The following is a 22,120-nucleotide window of genomic DNA, read 5'->3' as shown; positions in this document are numbered from 1 at the left end:
AAAGTATGGCTCTGTGCTTCTCATCAGGCAAAATGAACAACGAGGTGCACTGCTCAAATTTCTGCCCACTGAGAGGATTTCCCTTCATCACTGTCCCGCAGAGCCTTCCCAAAGTGAGATGTTGTGCAGCTGTGTCCTTTTAGGTGATGCATACCATGCAGAACCCAAGAGTTTTCCTCTTCAGGCAACTGGTCAGAGGGAGGTTACCGTGAAGCTGTAGGTAGGGGTTGGAGAGAGAAGATAATGTCGCAAGAGTAGAGGCCACGGTCATGAGGAAATCAATTTCTTGTGCCTCCAGGATCTGCTTGAGCGCAGCTTCATATATACCACTTCCACTTGATGGTGGCGTGCTGCTGTGTGCCCAGCTTTATGGCTTGGTGGGTCAGATGGCACCCAGTTCATGATGGACAGCTCAGGTCACAAGGGAACTTGCTGGCCCATGGCCAAGCAGTCAAGTTCTGGTTTGTTTGTTTTTTCTAACTTGTCATTTTGAAATAATTACAGACTTACAGGGAGCTGCAAAAATAGGACAGAAAGGTCCCATGCACCCCTCACCCAGTTTTTCCCAATCGTGACATCTTATACAGTCATCTCTCAGTATCCACAGAGGATTGGCTCCATGGATACCAAAATCCATGGGTGATCAGGTCCCATAGTTGGCCCTCTGAATTCGTAGTGTTGCATCCATGGATTTAACCAATCGCATATCATGTGGTACAGCAGTATTTATGGGAAAAAAATTTGCATATAAGCGAACTCATGCAGTCCAAACCCATGTTGTTCAAGGGTCAACTGTATAACTATAATACAGTATCAAAACCATTGTACACATTGATACAATTCACAGAGTTCATTTGGATTTTATCAGTTTACATGCATTCTTGGGGGTGGTGTGTAGTTCTATACAATTTTTATCACGTGTAGATTTCTGTAACCACCACAATCACGATACAGAACTATCATCACAAAGATCCCTTGTGCTTTCTCTTTAGAGTCACATTCTCCCTCTTCTGTCTTCCCCAACCATCCCTAACCCTTGGCAACCACTAGTATGTTCTCTATATCTAAAATGCTGTCATTTTGAGAATGTTATATAAATGGAATAGAGAGATTGGCTTTTTTCACTTAGCATAATACCATTGATGTACATCCAAGTTGTTGAATGCATCAATAGTTTCTTCCTTTTGTTCCACCATTCATCATTGTAGGATAGCTAGTTTTTCTCCAATTTTTGGCTGTTCCAAACAAAGCTGCTGTGAATATTCATGTGCATTTTTTGACATTTAAAAAATTTCAAATTGTGCTAAAATACACGTAACATAAAATTTACCGTCTTAACTGTTTTTAAGTGTACAGTTCAGAGCATTGAGTCCATTCATATTGTTGGCAACCATCACTACCATCCGTCTCCAGAACTCTTTTCATCTTGCAAAACAGAAACTCCCTATTCCTTTCTCTCGCCGGTCTCTGGCAACCACCATTCTATTTTCTGTCTCTATGAATTTGATTAACTATCTCCTATAAGTAGAATCATACAGTGTTTGTCCTTTTGTGATTGGCTTATTTCACTTAACATAATGTCCTCAAGGTTCATCCTTGTGTAGCATGTGTCAGAATTTCCTTCCTTTTTAAAGGCTGAATAATATTCCATTGTATGTATACACTGTATTTTGTTTATCTATCCATCTGCCAATGGACAGTTGGGTTGCTTCTACCTTTTTGCTATTGTGAATAATACTGCTATGAACATGGGGTACAAATAGATTTTCAGGTCCCTGCTTTCAATACTTAGAGGTATATACCCATCATGTACATGTTTTTGTGTGGGCATAAGCTTTCATTTCTCTGGAGTGAATGCCAAGCAGTGAGATTGCATGGTAAAGGTATGTTTTGTTTTTTAAGAACGGCCAAACTCTTTCATAGTGGCCGTACCATTTTATATTTCCACCAGCAATGTGTGAGATCTACTTCCTCTGATCCTCACTAGCATTTAGAATTGTCACTTAAAAAACACTTTTTTAAGCTGTTCTAATAGCTGAGTAGTGATAAATCATCATGGTTTTAATTTACATTTCCCTAATAGGTAATGATGTTTGAATGTCTTTTCACGTGCTTGTTTGCCATCTGTATGTCCTCTTTGGTGAAATGTTTGCTCACTCTCTAGCTGGATTGCTTGGTTTCTTTTACTATTGAGTTTTGAGAGTTCCTTGTATATTCTAGATGGGAGTACATTTCGAAATAAGTTGTCTGCAAATATTTTCTCCCAGCCTATAGCCTGTCTTTTCATCCTCTTAATAGGGTCTTTCACCAAGCAAAAGGTTTCAGTTTTGATGAAGTCCAGTTTATCGGTTTGTTTCTTTTATGGATCATGTATGGAAATATTATTGATTTTTGTATATTGATCTGATTGTATCCAGGAACTTTGCTGAATTCATTTATTCCAATAGGTGTTTAGTGTATTTCTTAGGATTTTCTACATATCAGATCATGTCATCTGTGAAAAGAGAGAGTTTACACTGTCAGCCTGCTAATTAACCTCTTATTATGTTATATTCTGTTACTCTCTCCCTCTCACATTTCTGTTCACTACTGCAGCACGCTGAACCCTGCCACACTCCTGCCCCTAACAGAAGGAGAACCTCATGATTGTCTTACCTTAGTTAGGAAACTTTCTGTACCTTGCTCAGATTTACTAGAGACTCCAATTAAGAATTCTGAACTAATATTTTTTTGTTGATGAAGCATATCTCAAATATGAAACCAAAGGTTATCAAGAAGGATATGGTGTCACTAATTTAAGTTCTCTTTAGAATGTAGTCCTTTCTACCTGAGTTACAGTCAGCCCAGATGGCAGAACTTATTGCACTTTATACAGTTAGTCGACTGGCCAAAGACCAGAGGGTAAGCACATACACAGATAGGAGATATGCTTGAGATCAGAACATGACTTTGAGATGCTTTGAAACAAAGAAGGTTTCCTAACCTCTCCTAGAATCCCCATCAAAAACGGACAACAAGAACTTATGGATTCACTCCTGTTTCCTAGAGAGGTGGCTATTATAAGGGCTGAGGCTCATATAAAAGAGATAATATGGAAGTGAAAGGAAATGCACTAGCAGATCATTAGGCCAAACAAGCAGCCTTAACCCAGGTGAGGTTCCTAACTAAACCCTCAAAGGATAAATCTCTGGAGGAATTCAGAGAGGCCACTATAGAATATCAACGTTTAGCCCCTGACTCTGAAAAAGAAGAATGTTAAAAAATGTAACCTTCACTCAGATCATCACTGGTGCTCCCAAGGTGGCCACTTGGTGGTGCCAGATGATTTCAGATGGTAGCTGAATTTTTCCATGAAACTACACATCATGATACAAATTGGTTACAATCTTAAATTAACATTGGTAAATAAACTTTAAAAAGAAAACTTTTTAACAGGTTATTTTTAGGTCACATGTCACCTATAATCATAATCTTGACAAAACTAAAGGTGGGACATGGCCTGGAACCAAAGCCTCCAAGATCCTTGGACACCTTCAGATGGATTTTATCCAGCTCCTACCCTTCATGAAATGGGAATGTTTTAGTTTTTAATATGTCTATTTTTATGATGGACTGAAGCATTTAGCTGCTATGAAAAGCTATAGTCCTTACTAAAAGCTGCTTGATTTTGTGTATCCAACCTATCACATCCCATTTTTTATATCAGGTGATCAAAGCACACACTTTACAGGAATCAGTGACATCTTTAACTTAAAATTAGCAAAAATCTCAGAAACCCTTTAGCTCCCTGGCCAAGGGTACTCCCAGAAGCCCTTATGACCGTATGGTTCACTCCCTTGGGGATACATCAGTTATCTAAGAACTGAACCCATTTATTTAGAGATTCCACTTCCAATACTAGACTCTACCCTGCTGCATGCAGACATGGCAAAATATTACAAGGGATTCATGTACTCTACCCAGTCCTATCATCAGCAGGTTAAGGACATCTTCCCCCAGCATCTTCCTAAATAGCTTCTTGGTGATCTTCAACTATGAGATTTTTGTCTGAGACATCAGAGAAAAATTGTTCTTGAACCTTATTGTGTAGAACCTTATCGGGTACTGTTAACAAATACAGCAGTGAAACTCCAGGGGGTCAATTCTTCAATACATATTTTACAACTAAAGAAGAATTTCCGAATTGACACAACTGGAAGCCTATTCCAGTAGAGGACTTCAAACTGAGGATTCTCCCAGATGCTCTAGAAGCAGCTGGTCTTCAGAAGTATACAGCTGACCAAAGACCTTTGGAATAAACAGATGACTTCAGATGACAGATAGCTTCTGCCCAAGATGTCAGACCAAGACCTGTGTCAAAGCCCTGTTTTGCCTAACACAATACTGTATCAACTATACTTCAAAAATAGTCTTGTTTTATTTTTCATCTGCTTGCTTATAGTTACTCTTCTCATTTCTATTGATTCCTGGTTGTCATCCACCCATAACGACCCGTTTTCTCTTTTCTTCCCTCTTCATTATAATTGTTAGGTCAGAGCGTACTCATTCTTTTTTTTTAAAAGTCTTTTATTGAATTTGTTACAATATTGCTTCTGTTTTATGTTTTGGTCTTTTGGCATGTGGGATCTTAGCTTCCCAACCAGGGATTGAACCCACACCCCCTGCACTGGAAGGCAAAGTCTTAACCACTGGACCGCCAGGGAAGTCCCCAGAGCGTACTCATTCTAATGCCATTCTTAGATTATCCTAAATAGTAGCCACTGCTCTAAATCTCACCAACTGCTGGATATGCCATCCATTGGCAGACCATCATGATAAATATATATGAACGGTTCTGGTCTCACCAAATGAGACTATAGAGAATTAAAGCCAGTGGTTTTTCCATTAGCACCTACAGGGACAAATGACCTTAAACAAAGCAACCTGTGACTTTGCTAGTGTCCCACTTTCCCAGAAAAAGAGCCAGTTATCACAATCTGTTGATCAGAATCCAGGTAATTCTGAATTTGAATTCAACAACCTTCATTAGGGTAGTAGGCCAGTTACTTATCAGCTGGAAGACAGTAAAGGGATCCAAGTATATAGCAGAGCTAAATATATAGCAAAGCCGCCTAAGGGTGGCTTTGGCTCCAATCTCATGTCATGAACAACTTTTTTCCTGGATCTCTATGTGCCCTTACTGGATTCTACTTCCTTTGTAACCAGGTCAACAGGTCTCGTTTTCCTCAGACTAAAAATTCATGCACTTTAGGAATAGCATCCCAAAACTGTCTGTATATAGAAATCCTAACTTTATACATCACCAGTGCTGGAAATTCCAACCCAGGCAAGAGCTCCAAAATGCGGCCACCCTTAATTATTCATGCACTCTGCCTTGGGGAATTACTGACTCATTGTTTATGTGAACAATCAGAGCAGTATTTCCAATGGTGGGAGACAGAAAGACTATAAGAGACCTATCACTCACTAACTGCCACCAGTTATGACATCACCTCTTCCCTAGACTGAAGATCTGTAGCTTTGTCTCAGCTCATTGGCTCAAGTAGTTATGGGCGATTGCTTTGCACTAAACTTCTTACTGACTGATCATGGGGGCATCTATGCTATTGCTATAGTTGGCTCAATGAAACAGGCATGGTAGAACAGGCAGTACATCACCTTAAAGAAAACACTACTTGGCTCAATGCTTCTGCACAGCTTCTCTCTCATCAGATCTGATTGCCATGATGCTACAACAAAAAGATCTCATGATAAGTTTACTATGGAGACAACCAAACAGTCCTCCGTAAAGATCTGGCTCTCTAGCATCTCTGAATTGGTCAACCTCTCTCAAGCAAGAAAGTGACCAAAAGGGAGAACTGAGGGACTAAATATACCAGTGGACAATGGATACACCTTATATGACAATAGAACTCTGTCCCACACCTTTGCAGCAACCAGCCTGGAAGCCAAACCACAGCCTCTGCAGCAATCAGCTCAGAACAGCCAAATGACTACTTCCCCCCTATTCTTTGCCCTCACTTCCAACTTAGAACCAACCATAGAAAACCAAATATGCTGCCCAAACCAATCACATAAGATATCCTGCTCCGACTTAGCCCCCCTCCAGTTTTCCCATGCCAACAACTTCCAGTCAGGGCATACCTGAAGCTTTCACTTTTTTTCTTCTCATCGTAAAGCTTTCTTAATCCTTTCATGCCTTTGGGTCTCTGCCAGGTGCAGGTGATAGTGGCTGATCCCTTGCTATGGCAAGCTCTGAATAAACAGCCTGTTTCTTCTCATTTGGGTAGTCTTCATTTATTTCCACAAGTGCAAAGCCCTTCATCTTACAGAGGAGAAGACTGAGACCCAGAGAGGATCGTGGATATGATCTCATTCCCAAATGACTTTGAAGTATTGGGGTCTTCAGGCACAGATTCCTGGTCATTTGTCAATATCCATCCTCCTCTTCTTCCTTAGTAATAGAATCCCCCAATTTTCGTTGGCCCCATTGCTGCCCAGGACAAAAACTTCCATTTCCAGCCTCCCTTGCCATCAGCCATAGTCCTATGTCTAAGTTCTTGCCAGTGGTCTGCAAGCAGAAGTGGTATATTGCAATTATTTGATGAGGAATGTTTAAAGTACAGTCTTTATGTTTATGACTTATTTGAATAATAATTGAAGAAGCTTTTTTTTTTTTTTTTTTTTTTTGTGGTACGCGGGCCTCTCACTGTTGTGGCCTCTCCCGTTGTGGAGCACAGGCTCCAGATGCGCAGGCTCAGCGGCCACGGCTCATGGGCCCAGCCGCTCCGCGGCATGTGGGATCTTCCCGGACCGGGGCACGAACCCATGTCCCCTGCATTGGCAGGCGGACTCTCAACCACTGCGCCACCAGGGAAGCCCAGCATTTTTACATTGATTTGAATGTGTGTTAGGAGATAACCTCTAAATCCTTGGAACTTCCTGAGTGATAGGATATCTCTGTTATTCATAGTGACCCCCCCAAGGACCATATCTGATAGTCTATGCTAATGAAGTGACTCGTGGTTGGCCCCTAGTTTACTCAAATGAGATGACTCAAGATGGGGACTGGCCATGCCTGACAGATCAACCAAGTGATTAGAGGGTTGGGGCTTTGAGCCACATGGTATCAGCCCAACCTGGGGGTGGAGGGCACTGGAGATGGAATTCAACTGTGTGGTCAATTGATCACGCCAACGTAATGAAACCCCAATAAAATTCTGGGCAATGAAGCTCAGGTGAGTTTCCTGGCCTGGAAGCACTCTATGTATTATTGTTACACATCAATATGCCAGAAGGGTAATGTGTTCCTGGGGAAGCCTCACATTTGTGCTGTTCCCAAACCTTACCTATGTGTCTCTTCCTTAGGCTGGTTTTGATTTGTATCCTTCTGCTATAATAAAATTATAATAAATACAGCACTTTTTTGAGTTCTGAGAGTAGTTTTATATATATAGAATTACCAAGTCTGAAAGAGTAGTGGGAACTTCCAAATTTGTAGCCAGATGGTCAAAGGGTGACCTAGGGACCCCCAATTCATGGCTGGTGTCTGAAGTGAGAGCAGTCTTGTGGGTGACTGTTTCCTTAACCTGTGAAATTTGGCCCACCTCTGGGTAGCTGGAATGAGAAGTCATTGTAGTGCTACAAAATAAAATAGCAGTGAATTTTCATATACGCATACAACAACCCCAAAAGATGGAACAATGCTAATCTATATTTGAAATTGAAAAATAATTACAGGAACAATGTAGTATTTTTCTAAGAAAATATTTGATTGGTAGTGTTCTAGAAGGAAAGATTTTCATCTAGTAGAAACTGTGCAGTCAGAGCACTGAGAAAACTTGGGCAATACAAGTTGTTTTTCAAATTAATACGTGGTTAGTGAGGACCTACTGGGTGCTCATTTCTGAGAGGAAGTATGAGAAATGACCTGAAGCAGCTGATAATCTGGTTCAGGAGACAAAGTGGCAAGATGATAAACAACCCGTGACTTAAATAGATCAAGACAGTGATAAGAACTATCCCTATCTATATGTTCATTTTTAAATACTTACGGATACAACAAATGCTTTTACAATTGCAAATGAATAAGACCTGACTTCTCATCAGTGTTCAAGAGAATTATTCCCCAAGGAGTGGACCTTTGAACAGGGTTCTGACTGATTATTAGGCTTTAGACAGTGGAGGGGGCATTCCAGGCTGGTGGAAAGGCTTGAGCAGAATGGCCCAGGCTGGGAAGTGCAGAGGCATGTCTTAAGTACGGCAGGCAAGCTAGTTTTTCTGAAATAGAGGTTCTTGTCAGGAGCAGCAGGAGATTAGGGCAGACTGAAGAGGGCAATAAATGCTAAACTGAGAGGTGAGCATTTATCCTGTAGGCAGTACAAAGGCTTTCAGGGGTGCGAATGGGTGCACACTGATGAGAATGGTTAATGTGGCTGAGATACAAAAGAGGAAGGGACAGATGTTAGGCAAAGACCAGCTACAAAGTTGTTGCAGGTATCCAGGTATATAAAGTGACCTGGGCGGGGGTTAGAGAAGGGCACTGGAGGGAAAGAATGTGTGATAGAGCAAACTAAGCTGTTACTAATGTAAAATATTTGCTATTTCTGCTTGTGAACTTTGAATCTCTGGGAAGAATTTCCCATGATTTTCAGGCTCCTAGGCTGGCATCATGATCTTAGCTGTCCAGATGCCTCCTGTGCCTTCTACCTGCCTACTCCCCTCTGCCAACCTCTTATACCCCTAGATCCTGCTTGTCTGCATGGCCCCACTTTGAGCTGGTTCCCTGAATTCTGGGCTCAGCTAACTCATCTGGACTTTAAATGTTTGAACGACTGTCCTTAGTGCAAGCTAATTCCTTTAGCCAAGACTCCTCTGGCCTATGACAGCTCTTGGTCTTGGCTTCTCCACATAGGTTGTAGAGACAACATGATATGAACTTGAGACCCAGTAAGCTTAGGAATAACCATTACAGAAAATAGAAAGTGATAGCAAAGACACACAGATGGCTTGAAGTAACAAACGAGATAGGAAAATTGGTTTAACGATAGTTGGTATGTCTGTATATTTGATTTTTGAAAAACAGTTGAGGTATAATTTACATACCATAAAATTTAATTTTATTTGCACATTTCAGTGAATTTTAGTAATTTACCAAGTTGTTCAGCCATCACCATAATCCAGTTTTAGGACAGCCCCACCACCCCAGTGAGATTCCTTGAAATATTTGCAGTCACTCCCAGTTGCCACTCCCAGCCCCAGGCAACCACTGATCTACTTTGTCTCTGAAGATTTGCCTTTTCTGGCCATTTCATATAAAGGGAACCATACAATATGTGGTCCCTGGCATCTGGCTACTCTCACTTAGGATAATGTTTTTGAGGTTTTGATTTTTAAAATACCCATATTTTAATTGATGTTTAAAATTTTTTTATTTCAAAAATCCCAAATCTAGTAGCATAAAGATCTATTAAAATTGCTTTTTGCTCGCAAAAACTTTAATAAGAGTACTCTACTGCCTCATAAAAGTAACATTACAGAGAAACAAGTGCATGGAGCTTTTGTGTAGAGAAGGCCTTCACTCTCTCAATCCCCAAACTATAGCTGTAAACCAGGAGGAAAGAAGTCCAGCAGTTAGGTGTATAGACCAGGGCATGGCACTCTCTGAACCTCAGATTCCTTAGCTGTAAAATATGGCTGGCCTAGGTCACTGGTGCCTCCACCTTCCTCAGCCTTCACTCTCTTCACCCACACAGCACCCCCTCTCCCATCAGTAACAGGATGGGGAGACAACACAAGTGGTTATAAAAACAACCCCCAGCAGGTAGGAAATCACCAGACTAGGTGGTCTCTTAGCTTCCTTTCAGCTCTAGATTTATGAATCAACTTTCCTCACATTCATTAAGCTCCCAGGGTTTCCCTTTTGGGTGAAGCCTTAATGTATGCTGAGGGTTTTGGATTTGGAAAGGCTTTAGTTAGAGAACACATATTATTACTAGTGGAGTTCATATAAAGGGAACTATACAATATGTGTAGTTCTGGCTTCTGGCTAGTGGGCTTTCCCAGTTTCACTAAATTCAGAGAGTCACTCTAGTACAAATTCTCTGATGTGCAAAAAGGGCAGAACATCCACCAAAGCCTTTCCCACATGCATTACATCCCCAGGGTTTCTAACCAGTGGGGTGAGCTTGCTGATGTTTATAAGGGGAAGAGGTTTGGCTGAAGGCTCTCCCACATTCACCATGTCCACAGGGTTTTTCTCAAGAACGAATTCTCTGATGCTTAATAAGGGATGTGCTGTGATTGAAGGCCTTCCCACATTTACTGCTTTCTCAGCGATTCTCTTTAGTATGTATTCCTGCTGCTTAGTAAGGCAAGAAGAGAAGTATTACTGACAGTTTTTACTGTACTTGAGGAGTTTCTCTCCAGTATGGTTATCTGGTTTGTTTGTGGTTTTTTTGGAATAATATGTGACTGAAGGCTGTGCTATACTCATTACACAGATAAGGCTTCTCCCCAGTATAAACTGTCTGATGTTGAATAATGTGTGTCCACTAACTAAAGCCTTTCCAAATCCATTATGTTCACATAGTTTACTAGTTTGAATTCTCTGGTGTTTGATAAGGGAGGAGTTGTGACAAAAGCCCACTCCCTCTCTTGATATTAGCAGAGCTTCAGTTTAGTATGTCCTGTCTGATGTTTAACAAGGTCCTCTGACCAGAAGCCTTCCCACATACATTACACTCATATAATATATGTGTGTGTGTGTATATATATATATATATATATATACACATATATATACATACATGTATATTTTCTGAGGTTTAGTGGTGTGTGTACTCCAGCTGAAAGCCTTCCCACATTGTCTGAATTCATAGGGTTTTTTTCCCAGCATGACTTTTCTGATGTTTAATAAGGGATGCAGTGTGAGCAAAGGCTCTTCCACATTCGTTACATTTATAGGGTTTCTCTCCGGTGTGAAATCTATAATGTTGAGTGAGAGAGGAACTCTGGCTGAAGGCTCTCCCACATCTATTACATTTGTAGGGTTTCTCTCCTGTATGAAATCTGTAATGTACAATGAGAGAGGAACTCTGGCTGAAGGTTCTCCCACATTCTCTGCATTCATAGGGCTTTTCTCCAGTGTGAGTTCTCTGGTGTTTAATAAGGGATGAAGTATGGCCAAAGGCCCTTCCACACTCATTACATTTGTAGGGTTTCTCTCCAGTATGAAATCTATAATGTAGAACAAGAGATGAACTCTGGCTAAAGGCTCTCCCACATTCGCTGCATTCATAGGGCTTTTCTCCAGTATGAGTTCTCTGATGTTTAATAAGGGATGAAATATGACCAAAGGCTCTTCCACATTCACTGCACTCATAGGGCTTTTCTCCAGTGTGACATCTCTGATGGCGCCTAAGTTCTGACTGGAAATGGAACAACTTCCCACATTCATTGCATTTACAAGATTTCTTCCCTGGATGGGTTCTCTGAGAGTTATTTCTCCCTGAAGTCTCTCTGAAATCTGTATCACATTTATAGTATCCTTCTCCCATGAGAACACTGTGTTGGTTAACAGGGACTGATCTTAAACCCAAACTTGTCCCAAATTCACTCCACTCATGATCTCTCCTAAGGGTGGTAGTATATTTGTGAGTGAGTGACATTTCTTTCAGATGTCTCTCCTGCTTTTTTGGATGCATCTCTAACTGGTCATCACAACCACAAGTTGCTTTCAGTTTGGAGGACCAGAGTTCATCTCTAATGTCTTTTTCCACTGATGCTATCTGGAATAATTCTTCTTTGGAAATTCCCTGACTTAGCATTGATTCCTTGGCTTGATGCCTTCTCTCCCAGTCTGGGGAAAAAAAAAAAAAGACAGTCTGTTATTACCTGTTCTATGTGCCAAGAGGAAGTAAAGTCCTATAATAGATGTAAGATAATTAACCTTTAAAATAATATCTAGGGACTTCCCTGGTGGCACAGTGGTTAAGAATCCGCCTGCCAATGCAGCGGACACGGGTTAGATCCCTGGTCCGGGAAGATCCCACATGCCATGGAGCAAATAAGCCCGTGTGCCACAACTACTGAGCCTGTGTCCTAGAGCCCACGAGCCACAACTACTGAGCCCACGTGCTACAACCACTGAAGCTCACATGCCTAGAGCCCATGCTCCACAACAAGAGAGGCTACCGCAATGAGAAGCCTGTACACCGCAACAAAGAGTAGCCCCTGCTCACCACAAGTAGAGAAAGCCCGCACACAGCAACAAAGACCCAATGCAGCCGAAAATAAAATTAAAAAAAAAATTTTAATAAATAAAATAATATCTAAAAGAGGTGTACAGTTTCTTCCAAGAATGGTGTATGTCTGAACAAAGTTTTGGAGGTGTCAAGAATAAGATACACAGGTGACTGGAGATTAGGAAAACCTGAGAGAACAGTGTTTGGACTCCAGGACACAAGATAAGTCCAAAGATTGTAAAGATGAGAGGAGGGTTAGGAAGATGCCCTCCACAAAATCTTCCCTCAGTCCACACCACACATTATTATGTATTATATAATATACATATACCATGTATTATATTACTGTATGTAATTGTGGTGGGCAGAATAATTATCCCCCAAAGATTTCCATGCTCTAATCCCAGGAACATATGTTACTTTACATGGCAAAAGGGACTTTGCAGATGTGATTAAGGGCACAGACCTTGAGATGGGGAGATTATCCTGAATCATTCAGGTGGGCCCAATCTAATCACAAGAGTTCTCAAAATCAGAGAAGATTTCCTGGCTGAGTCAGAGAGATGTGGTGTGAGAAGGACTCAATCCACCATTTCTGGCTTTGAAGGTGGAGGAAGGACCCCAGGGGCCAAGGAATGTAGCAGTCTCTAGAAGCTAGGAACGCCCCTCAGCTTACAGCCAGTAAGACAACGAGGAGCTCAGTTTTACAACTACAAGGAATTGGTACTGCCAACAACCCAAAGGGACAGGAAACAGATTCTTCCCTAGACACTCCAGAAAGGAACTCAGCCCTGCTGATACCTTGGTTGTAACACTGTGAGACCCATGCTTGATTCTGACCTATGAACTATGAGATAATAAACATGTTGCTTAAAGCCTCTAAGTTTGTGACAGTTTGTTTCAGCAACAACAGAAAGCTAATACAATAACAGTGACCCTTCTGAAGAGTAAAATGACTGGCAATGCCTAACCAGGGCTCCCAGAGGCCAGATTCTGAGCCAGTAGGTCTTGTGTGGCTCCTGGGGATATGAGTGTTTATCAAGCTCCCCGAGAGATTCTGAAACACAGCCATGTTTGCAGAACATTGTAAACAGACATATTGGTGATGAGACTAGATCCAGACGTCAGACCCTTGCCCTCATTCTGGAAGGAAACAAGATCAAGAGAGTACTAAATACAGAGGAGATCAGCATCTTCCCTCTCTCCCCTCTCTTCTAGGTTCCCATGACGAGGCCCAGCCTGTGCTGTCAGGATTTGAGCCCTGCTTTCAGGAGCATTAGCTCTAGCCTGGGGCTGATTCTGCCTCAGAGATGGACACTGACACAGACTGTCATCTCCAGTATGCTTGGGCTACACACGGGAGTCAGGAGAGCTTTGTGTCCATAATTCTACCCCAAGGGGTGGAGCCTACGGGGTACTCTCAAATCACCTAGGAATAAACAGTTTCAAAGAGGTTCCATCAACAGCTAGTAAGGAGTAGTCTTTGTTCCTGGAATCACCTCTGTTGCAGCTTAGCTTAACCAAGCTTGAAGTGTCCTCACTTTGATCTTCCTGACTTTATCCATCAGGATGTCCTTGCCAGTAACCCTTTAATTTCTGGGCTACTTAACTGTTCAGTCTGGTTCCTTGCTAACTCTCTTAGCCCTGCTGATACAGGATTGCTGGGCACTTACATCTGTTGTTCCTTAAATTCCATCTAATACTGACCGTGTGACATCTAGTGATGATGCACAGCCCCAGGAACCCTGAAGGGTGGGCAGAGATAGGTAACAAGGGAAATAAAAACACTAGGGAAGAAAATGAACATCTCTTCTTTTCCCACCAGAAAAACATTACAAAAGCCTACAAGTATTCAAAATACTGGTGTCGAGGGTTCCTGGCAAGTGACCTCACCCTTTCAAAGAAAAGCCCCCTGACCAAGGGCTCAGGGGAACTTCCCGCTCTCGGTTGGGCCTTATTATCTGCTTTGGTCCAACTCACTCACCTGCGGGGGCACCTGTTGAGATTTCTCTCTCCAAAATACAGGGCTCTTCCCCTTCCTCCAACCGGCAGATCACATACGGTTTGGACATTGGAAACCCTGGTGGAAAGGAAAAGGATCATGACTGTGTATGTCAGAGGTCAAGGCTTGTAGACAGCCTCCAAAGAATAAGCATTGTGAAGTATCAGGAGCAGAGTCATGAAACTTCTTATTCTGAGTTCATATGGAGTGGGACTTTTCCTAGGAACAAGGAGTAGAAATACTGTATCTCTGGGTGCCAAAGAGAATGTAAATGTCTAATTCCAGAATCCCAGGGCAAAAATCAGTCAACAGGCCCAGACACCCCTAGCTTTTAAACACCAAAGAAATAAAGATGGCCTGATGGGCAGGCTTTGGGCTTTGGAGGAGCTGAGCTCACCCAGGGAGGCCAGGTTCTTGAAATTCTCTAGCATCACTTCCCGGTACACGTCCTTCTGAGTAGGGTCCAGCTGCCCCCACTCCCACGGGGTGAGTTCCACAGCCACATCCTCAAATGTCATCAGGTCCTGAAACACAGAAGACACTCTTGCACCCTCGGGAGCACACTCATGACCCTGGGGAGGAGAGTAGACTGGTGTCTGAGGAGAACCTCAGGATGTACGGGAAGGGATTCCGAGAGTTCCCAGCGACCACAATGCCTCTGTTCTGGGTTTTATCATCTCAAAAATATTTTAAGCTGCTCCAGGGATTGTGTCATCCTTACTACTTGGCATCCCACCCAGTGCCCACATATGTCAACATCAAGTGCTTAGAAATGTAATCGGGGTCTCAGGAGAATCAGGCCTACAGAGACACTCTGCTTATATGGGAGAGAGAAATACAATCCATTTCCTCAGTTTTCCAAAGGTTTCACTCTCAATTTAGTGACATTTAAATAGAATCAATTCGAAGTAACAAACTCATGTACTCTGCATTCTGAAATGCAATGGTATCAGTAGTTTTCTAATTAAGTATTTTTGAAACTTGTGACCTAGGATTTCAATGACAACTGTTGCTAAGGCCAAATAAAATCATCTGGGGCTTAGAATAACTTATCCCCAAAACAGCCTGCCAGCACGCAGTTCACTGGAAGTGTATCAAGTGGCCTTATAGTGAATCAGTTAAGACTTCTGCGAGTTTGATTCACATAAATCCTCTCCCCCAAAGCCTAATCATTTTTCAGTTCCTGAATGTGCAAAGTTGAGAGTGAGACCCTGGATCTCAGGTCCCCACAAGGTACAACCATTCTGTGGGTCCCAACCAGAACTATCCTGTCACTCTCTAGAACAGCAACACTCTCATTTGACTTACATTGTGCAGTAATCCATAAACTATGAACTATAAAGCAGATAAGTGAACGTAGTACTGTTACTTTCCCCCCAAAACGTTTAAAAGTCAAATCCCATTTAGATACTAAGGTTTCCATAGAATAGGCCAAAGTAACAATTTTATATTAAGTTAAAGGCAGTCCAGGATAATCAAATGTGGAAAACTCACTACTTTAGTAACCTCTTGTGATCGATTATTATATTATTTGTTCAAAATATTCATTGGCCCTCCCTACAAAATTGATCTTCCTACGCCACTGACTCAGGTGTGGCCAAATACTCTGCTTTCACAGATGGAATGTGAAGGAAGTGACATGAGCTTCTTAATGAGCAAAAGCCTTCAGGGTCAGTGGAGGTTCTGCAATTGCTTCTTTTTCCTCTGCTTTGAGAACAGCAAACGATCCCAGAGTGAAGATGTGGGGCAAAACCACAGCTTGTGTGTAATGTGGACAAGAAATAAACCATTGCTGGTGTAAGTCTCTCAGGGTTTGCTGTTGTTATCACAGCATAACTAGCCTAAACGGACTCATTAAAAAAGCTGGTACTCCAAGTAGGGTTCTGCCACGACAAAAAGCCTAAAATACGTGACACTGTCTTCAGGGCCAGGCAGTGAGGAAACTTACTGGCAAGATGGCAACCCATGTAATTTGGTGCTGAACTGTGGGGTAAAGCTGTCGCTGCCGTAACTTGAAAGACGAACAGTGCAAGCATGAGCTTGTGATGTTACAAAAAGAGGAGGGAAACATAATATCAGTAGTATGAGTTGGTTGTCATTGGCACTGTCACTTGACAGTATTACAGGAAAACCAAAAAAAATGAACTCAAGAGTTTGCTGATTTGCAAAATAAAAATGGAAGGCCAAAGAAAGTGTCCAGAAACTCCAGGACTTGCAGGGTTGGAGAGTTAACCAGTTCTCGTTTCCAGCTGGTCAAAGACAAAATAAATATGGCTTTTGCATGACAGAGGCTGATTAAAACTCAGCCTAATGGCAAGGACCAAATCATGGGTGTGACTGTCAAACCTTTTGTTTAAACCTCTTATTAATTTCAGATGGCTCCCAGTAAATCCTTTCAGTGGGACCAATCTGTTCAGAGTGACTAAAAGTATGGTTTTCCCAAGGAAACCCCAAAAGCTCCACAATTAAGTCTAAAGAGAGGGGCATATTTCAACAAGAACTGTGGGAAAAAGCTATTGACACAGGGAGCTAATGGAAGGAAGTACACAAAAAGCTGGTCGAGTTTTTGAGAGTTACACTGAATGTTCATGACTTGAAACAATCCTTGGGCCCTCAACCTACTCAGGCAGAATGAAAAAGCTGCTTAGCCCTGAAAAGAGTTTATCCTCCAACATCATCTTCATATGTGACCAAGGGGGATACTGCAAAAGGAAGGAACTTCTGGAGGGCAGAGCCAAGAGCCAGGGAGAACACTGGACTGGGGAGCTGTACCCAGGGAGCAGAGCCACTGCATATAACCAAAAGACTTCCCCACTCCCGAGGCCAAGGTCCTCACCAAGTCTGCCCAGTGGAATTTTTTTTTTTAAGAGATCTTTATCGGAGTATAACTGCTTCACAATTCTGTGTTAGTTGCTGTTGCACAACAAAGTGAATCAGCCATATGCATACTCTGCCCGGTGGAATTTCCTAACTGTTCCAGACCAGGGACTGCTGGGCTCCTCCCATGGTTCTCCTTTCTGAACAGCGGTGTTTATTGTGGTTATCCAGCCCCACTGTTCCACTGTATGTGGGGTATATGGATTCTTTTTTCAGAGATCTCCATATCCAGAGGAGAAATATCCAGACCTGATGTCCAAAACATCACACCATCCAGGACTTCAATCCTCATGCTCCGACTGGATGGGGCTTTGGGGTTATATCTCCCCTGGGGAGAGATTTTGTGTGCAGGAGGGAGGGACGTGAACATCTGTGAGCAAGAGAACAGACAGTGTAATTGTTTGTTCAGAATGTTTACTGCCCCTCCCTCTGGGCCCCTTACTATGGGAGGCTTATACTTCCCACCTCACGGACATTAGGCATGGCCACGTGACCTGCTCTGGCCAATGGGTTGTGAGCAGAAGCAGCACATGCCAGTTCTCAGCAGAAGCCTGGAGAGCCAGCTCCTGAGCCTCACACTGCACCTTCCCCCAGCCACGAGAACGGCACACCCCAGAGGAGGGCTGATCCTTCAGCCTGAATCCCAGAGTGAAGAGGGTATGGATGGAGCAGAGTCACGGCCAGCCCCCTAACGACAGGTAACGTATAGAAGAAACACACTTCGTTACCGTGAGCCAGTGAGAGCTGCTGTTGCTACCACAGCATAACTAGACGAAGCTCTCTGATATACCTCTGAATGGTGTACATCAAGGCCAAAGAGGTTTAAGCTCTTTATTACTCTACTAATTCCTTGAGACAATTCCTTATTGGTGAGGGTTTCCCCTACTGACTAGAAAACTAATTATGAATGTCTATTTTCAAGCCAGAATCCCACCAAACCACCATCTTGGATGCTAGGAAACGATGCAGGCTGGCGTTCACGGCCCTCCACTTGGCTCTCCCTCCACATCCAGCCTCCTACAGCCAAACCTGAATCCACCTCTACAGTCAGTCACCATTAACGCCTGCATCCCCATCGCAACTGAAGCTGACGAGGACTAGGCAACTCCATGTGCCAGAGACTCCAAGAGCTACATGAGGTGCATGTGTTACTGAGTGGTTGAGTCTGGAGCCAGACAACCCAGATCTGAAACTGGCTCCCCCGCCATTAGCTAGATAACCAGGACCACGTTACTTTATCTCTCTGTGCCTTGGTTTCCTCAGGTTACCTCTCTGTGCCTCAGCTGCCATTCTTCAAAATGGGACTGTTTTAAAGATGAAATTAATTAGTATAAATAAACTGTGTAGAATAGTTCCTGATACCTATTTGGTTTTCAGCAAATAATAGCTTTTATTATTTTCATCATTATCATCCTCATTTTACAGTTGGCAAAACCAGGGCATTGAGAGCTTAGGTGATTCATCCAAGGTCACGCAGCCGGAAGCAGGGAAGTTAAGTGTGTTGCCACACTAATCCGGGAAGATAACATGTGCACGGGGGTCCAGCCTCAAATGACCTCCTCACCTGTCCGAACCCTCAGAACCTCCTTGTCCCCCCTTCTCCATGCACCTTCCCCAGCCTCTCCAGCACAGGCTGGTTCTCCTTTTCCCAAACTCTGATGGAAAGGCCTGTCTATGCCATTCCATCTGCCATCAAACCACGCACACCCTTACTGTGATTGGGGCTGCATCCCGGGTGCGAGAGTCCCCTCCCCTCCGTGGCTGTGACATCTCCTTCAGGGCCAGGGTGCTCTCGCATTACTTGGTACTCACCACAGTGCCCGTTACAGAAATAAACCAAAGGATCTGAGTGAGTGCACGCTGAGCAGAGGAGAGGGCCCTGGACAAGGGGCAAGGAGGCCAGCAAAAGCCTTGATGGGCTCGGCCTCCTGCAGAGCAGGAATTGGGGTCAGTTCCCTTTGGCAAACCAGGAAGCTCCAGAGAAAAGGAGGCAAAACTAGCCATAGTTCAGGCAATTGAGGAAACATCAAGAGAACCCCAACTCACCTGGGGCCTGGCTTTCAGGGATAAGCTGGCTGTTCCCTTTTCTCCTGGGCATCTCTCTGGAGGAAGAACAGGGTCCTGAGAAGGGAGAACTAGGAAGGTAAAAGGAGACATAAGGAAGGCTAACCCTCATGAGATTTACAGCTCCCAGACTCCCCAAGTCAGTGTGTCACTTCCACGGTTCTGGGGACAAGGCTGGGCCAAAGGGAGCTGACGGACGGGCTAGAGGCTGCCCTTGTACACAGCTGCGTGAGGTCCCCACCTGTCCATAGGCCACAGCAAGCTGTAGGTAGCTGAAGTGTGACCACAGTCTGGCCACTCTATCGGAGAGTTATTTACTGGGCCTCCAATAATGCAGGTCATTTACTAGGCCTTTTGAAAATATAAATGTGAATAAGAACTTCAAAGAATTTTAATGTAACCTGAGGATATAAGACAGGTTAACAATACAAAATAAGGCCTAGGACGAGGCCACATAGGGATATAGGACTTTTGGGAAGAAGTTACACCTCTCCCCTTATCCCTGGGAAGCAACGCAGAGGCCAGCTCTTCCTGAGAAGCTGTCCTCTATGTTCTTAAGCACCATTGGGTCTCTAGAGTGTATTTTGAGAGCCCCTCTATTATAGGCCTTTGTATCATACTCTTTTTAAAGTCTTCAAACAAAAAACTAACCCCAACCATGCCAGAGAAGTGGCTACGGCCACCACCAACAAAAGTAGGGAGGTAGGCAGGCAGCGTGGTATAGCACAGGTCAGCACTTTTCAAACTTTAATGTGCATATGCATTCCTGAGGATCTCGCTAAACAGACTGGGTCAGGGGATGTGGGGTAGGGCGTGAGAGTCTGCATTTCTAGAGAGCTTGCAGGGGAAGCCTGTGCTGCTGGTCTACAGACCACAAGGCATATAGGAAAAAAGAGGGGGTGAGAGTCCCAGAGATTTAGCCCAGTTCTGTCATTGGCCAGTTTTATGACCCTGAGCATGTGCACTGAAGAACTAAAATGCCCACCCGGGACTTCCCTGGTGGCGCAGTGGTTAAGAACCCACCTGGCAATGCAGGGGACATGGGTTTGAGCCCTGGTCTGGGAAGATCCCACATGCAGCAGAGCAACTAAGCCTGTGCGCCACAACTACTGAGCCTGCGAGCCACAACTACTGAGACCACGCACCTAGAGCTCGTGCTCCGCAACAAGAGAAGCCACCGCAATGAGAAGCCCGTGCACCACAACAAAGAGTAGCCCCTGCTCGCCGGAACTAGAGAAAGCCCGCGTGCAGCAACAAAGACCCAAGGCAGCAAAAATAAAATGCCCACTTGGTGAAGGGCGGGAGATTCTAAACTAAGAAAGGAATGGCTTAAAATCTCCTGGGTCACCTGGATTGCGCTCTCCCCAACACTGGGGCAGACGGTGGTCACAGGAGGTGCCCACCGTGTACACTGCTGACCTTGTACCCAGCTGCTCCAGAAGAACATTATTACTTAATGAAGTAATAAAGGAAGTGGGTGGCAAGGCTCCAAATGGCCCCACTGTCCTCTGATCCCTGGCCAAGGGCCACTCCCTCACAGGTTTATTGCCGTCTCCCTGCCACAGCAGGAAGAGATCCCCTCCTGCTCTCCCCTCTGTCTTCTGGCCTTTGGGATAAGTCTCCCATGGCCATGCCCTCCATGGTCTCTGGATGCTGGGACTTCACGCTCATTAGCCTGGAAGGCACCGCCACAGGGAAGCCGGTTGCAGGCTCTGCCTCTCCAGTGGGATTCCCCGGCCCTTTCCTAGGGCCCTCCTCCTCGACCCAGCACTAACCCCCCCAGGAGGGGTCTGGCCCGCGGCACCCTCGAGAGCCAAACCTGATGCTGTGGAGTCCATAGCTGGTGCTAAGGGACGATGTCCTTTCACTAGGTCCAAATCTCTGTCCTCCGGCCGGGTCCCTGCGGTCCTCCCGGGGTTCAGGGAGCGGGGAGCAAGCTGGGTGACACCAGGCATTCCCACTCCGGCAGCGACGCCCAGCCAACCCGCAGCGCCCAGAGCAGGGCCGTCAAACCCGGGTCCACTTCCCAGCGGCGCGCAGCATGGCTGCGGGGGCGATGCTCTTCTCCCGCTCCCACTCCCAGACCCCTCACGCGCCCGGCCTCCGCCCACGGGCTCCGCTCCGCCGCTCTCCTCCTAGGGACCAGGCTCTGGAACCCAGCTCTCACGCAGAGCACCAGGAAAAACGGCCCCAGCCACACCTGCGACCTCGGTGCCCGCTCCTCCACTGCCCGGAGGCAGCAGGGATTCTGGGGAGAGCCTCACAGGGAAACGACCGGCCCCGCAACTCTGCGCCCAGCTCCAGGCCTCCTCAGCCCCTCGCAGGCGGGCAGACGAAGGGACACTCCCCACTGTGTCACGGGCTCGGGGCACGGTGCCCAGGTCAGGCCTGCGCGCCAGGAGTAGCTAAACCCACAAAGATCCAAGGGACCCCCGGGTTCCAGCCCCAGCCCCGCCTCCCGAGACCCGTCCTGAGCCTGCGCAGACCGGCCGCCACGCGAGGAGGCGCGGCTGCAGGGCGGGACCCAGCAGCGCCTGCGCCCTGGCAACTGGGGACTCTTGGGTGCTGTGCTCCCGCAGCTGCGGATGGGGAAAGTGGGCATCAGCTACGTGGATGGAGGTGTCACCCTGCTCCCAGCCACGGGCAGGGAACCGGAAGCAACCCCCATATTGGGAGTGCCTTTAGTACCTGGGCCGGAGAGCCTGGCTTGGGGCTGCTGAACAGAAGTCACTGGAGATTTGTTAAAAAGCCTGGGCCCTACCCTTAATCTGCCAAATAAGAATTTCTAGGAGGCTCTCCAGACATGTGTATTTCTTATAAAGTGCCCAGGAGATCTGATGGCCGATGGTGAGGCAGGAGATAGATGGGTCCCAGGCTGGAAGGGGCCAAAATAGCAGGAAGGAGGAGAAGCTAAGCGCTAGACCGCTTATTT

General features: G+C 44.9%; 1 protein-coding gene across 1 annotated transcript; it reads right to left on the bottom strand.

The window, feature by feature from the left end:
• Nucleotides 1–10,728: 10,728 nt before the first annotated feature.
• Nucleotides 10,729–21,653, bottom strand: ZNF514 (zinc finger protein 514). Its single transcript, XM_030838984.2, has 5 exons — nucleotides 21,008–21,653; nucleotides 19,171–19,259; nucleotides 14,645–14,771; nucleotides 14,230–14,325; nucleotides 10,729–11,860 (listed from the first exon to the last, which is right to left on the bottom strand). Exons 1-5 carry the CDS (start codon nucleotides 21,141–21,143, stop codon nucleotides 10,875–10,877), a joined length of 1,434 nt encoding a protein of 477 aa, XP_030694844.1. The 5' UTR covers nucleotides 21,144–21,653; the 3' UTR covers nucleotides 10,729–10,874.
• Nucleotides 21,654–22,120: the final 467 nt, after the last annotated feature.

Source organism: Globicephala melas, chromosome 12 (assembly GCF_963455315.2).
Source record: "Globicephala melas chromosome 12, mGloMel1.2, whole genome shotgun sequence".
NCBI classification, from domain to species: domain Eukaryota; kingdom Metazoa; phylum Chordata; class Mammalia; order Artiodactyla; family Delphinidae; genus Globicephala; species Globicephala melas.
This window is presented reverse-complemented; position numbering and strand designations above follow the sequence as displayed.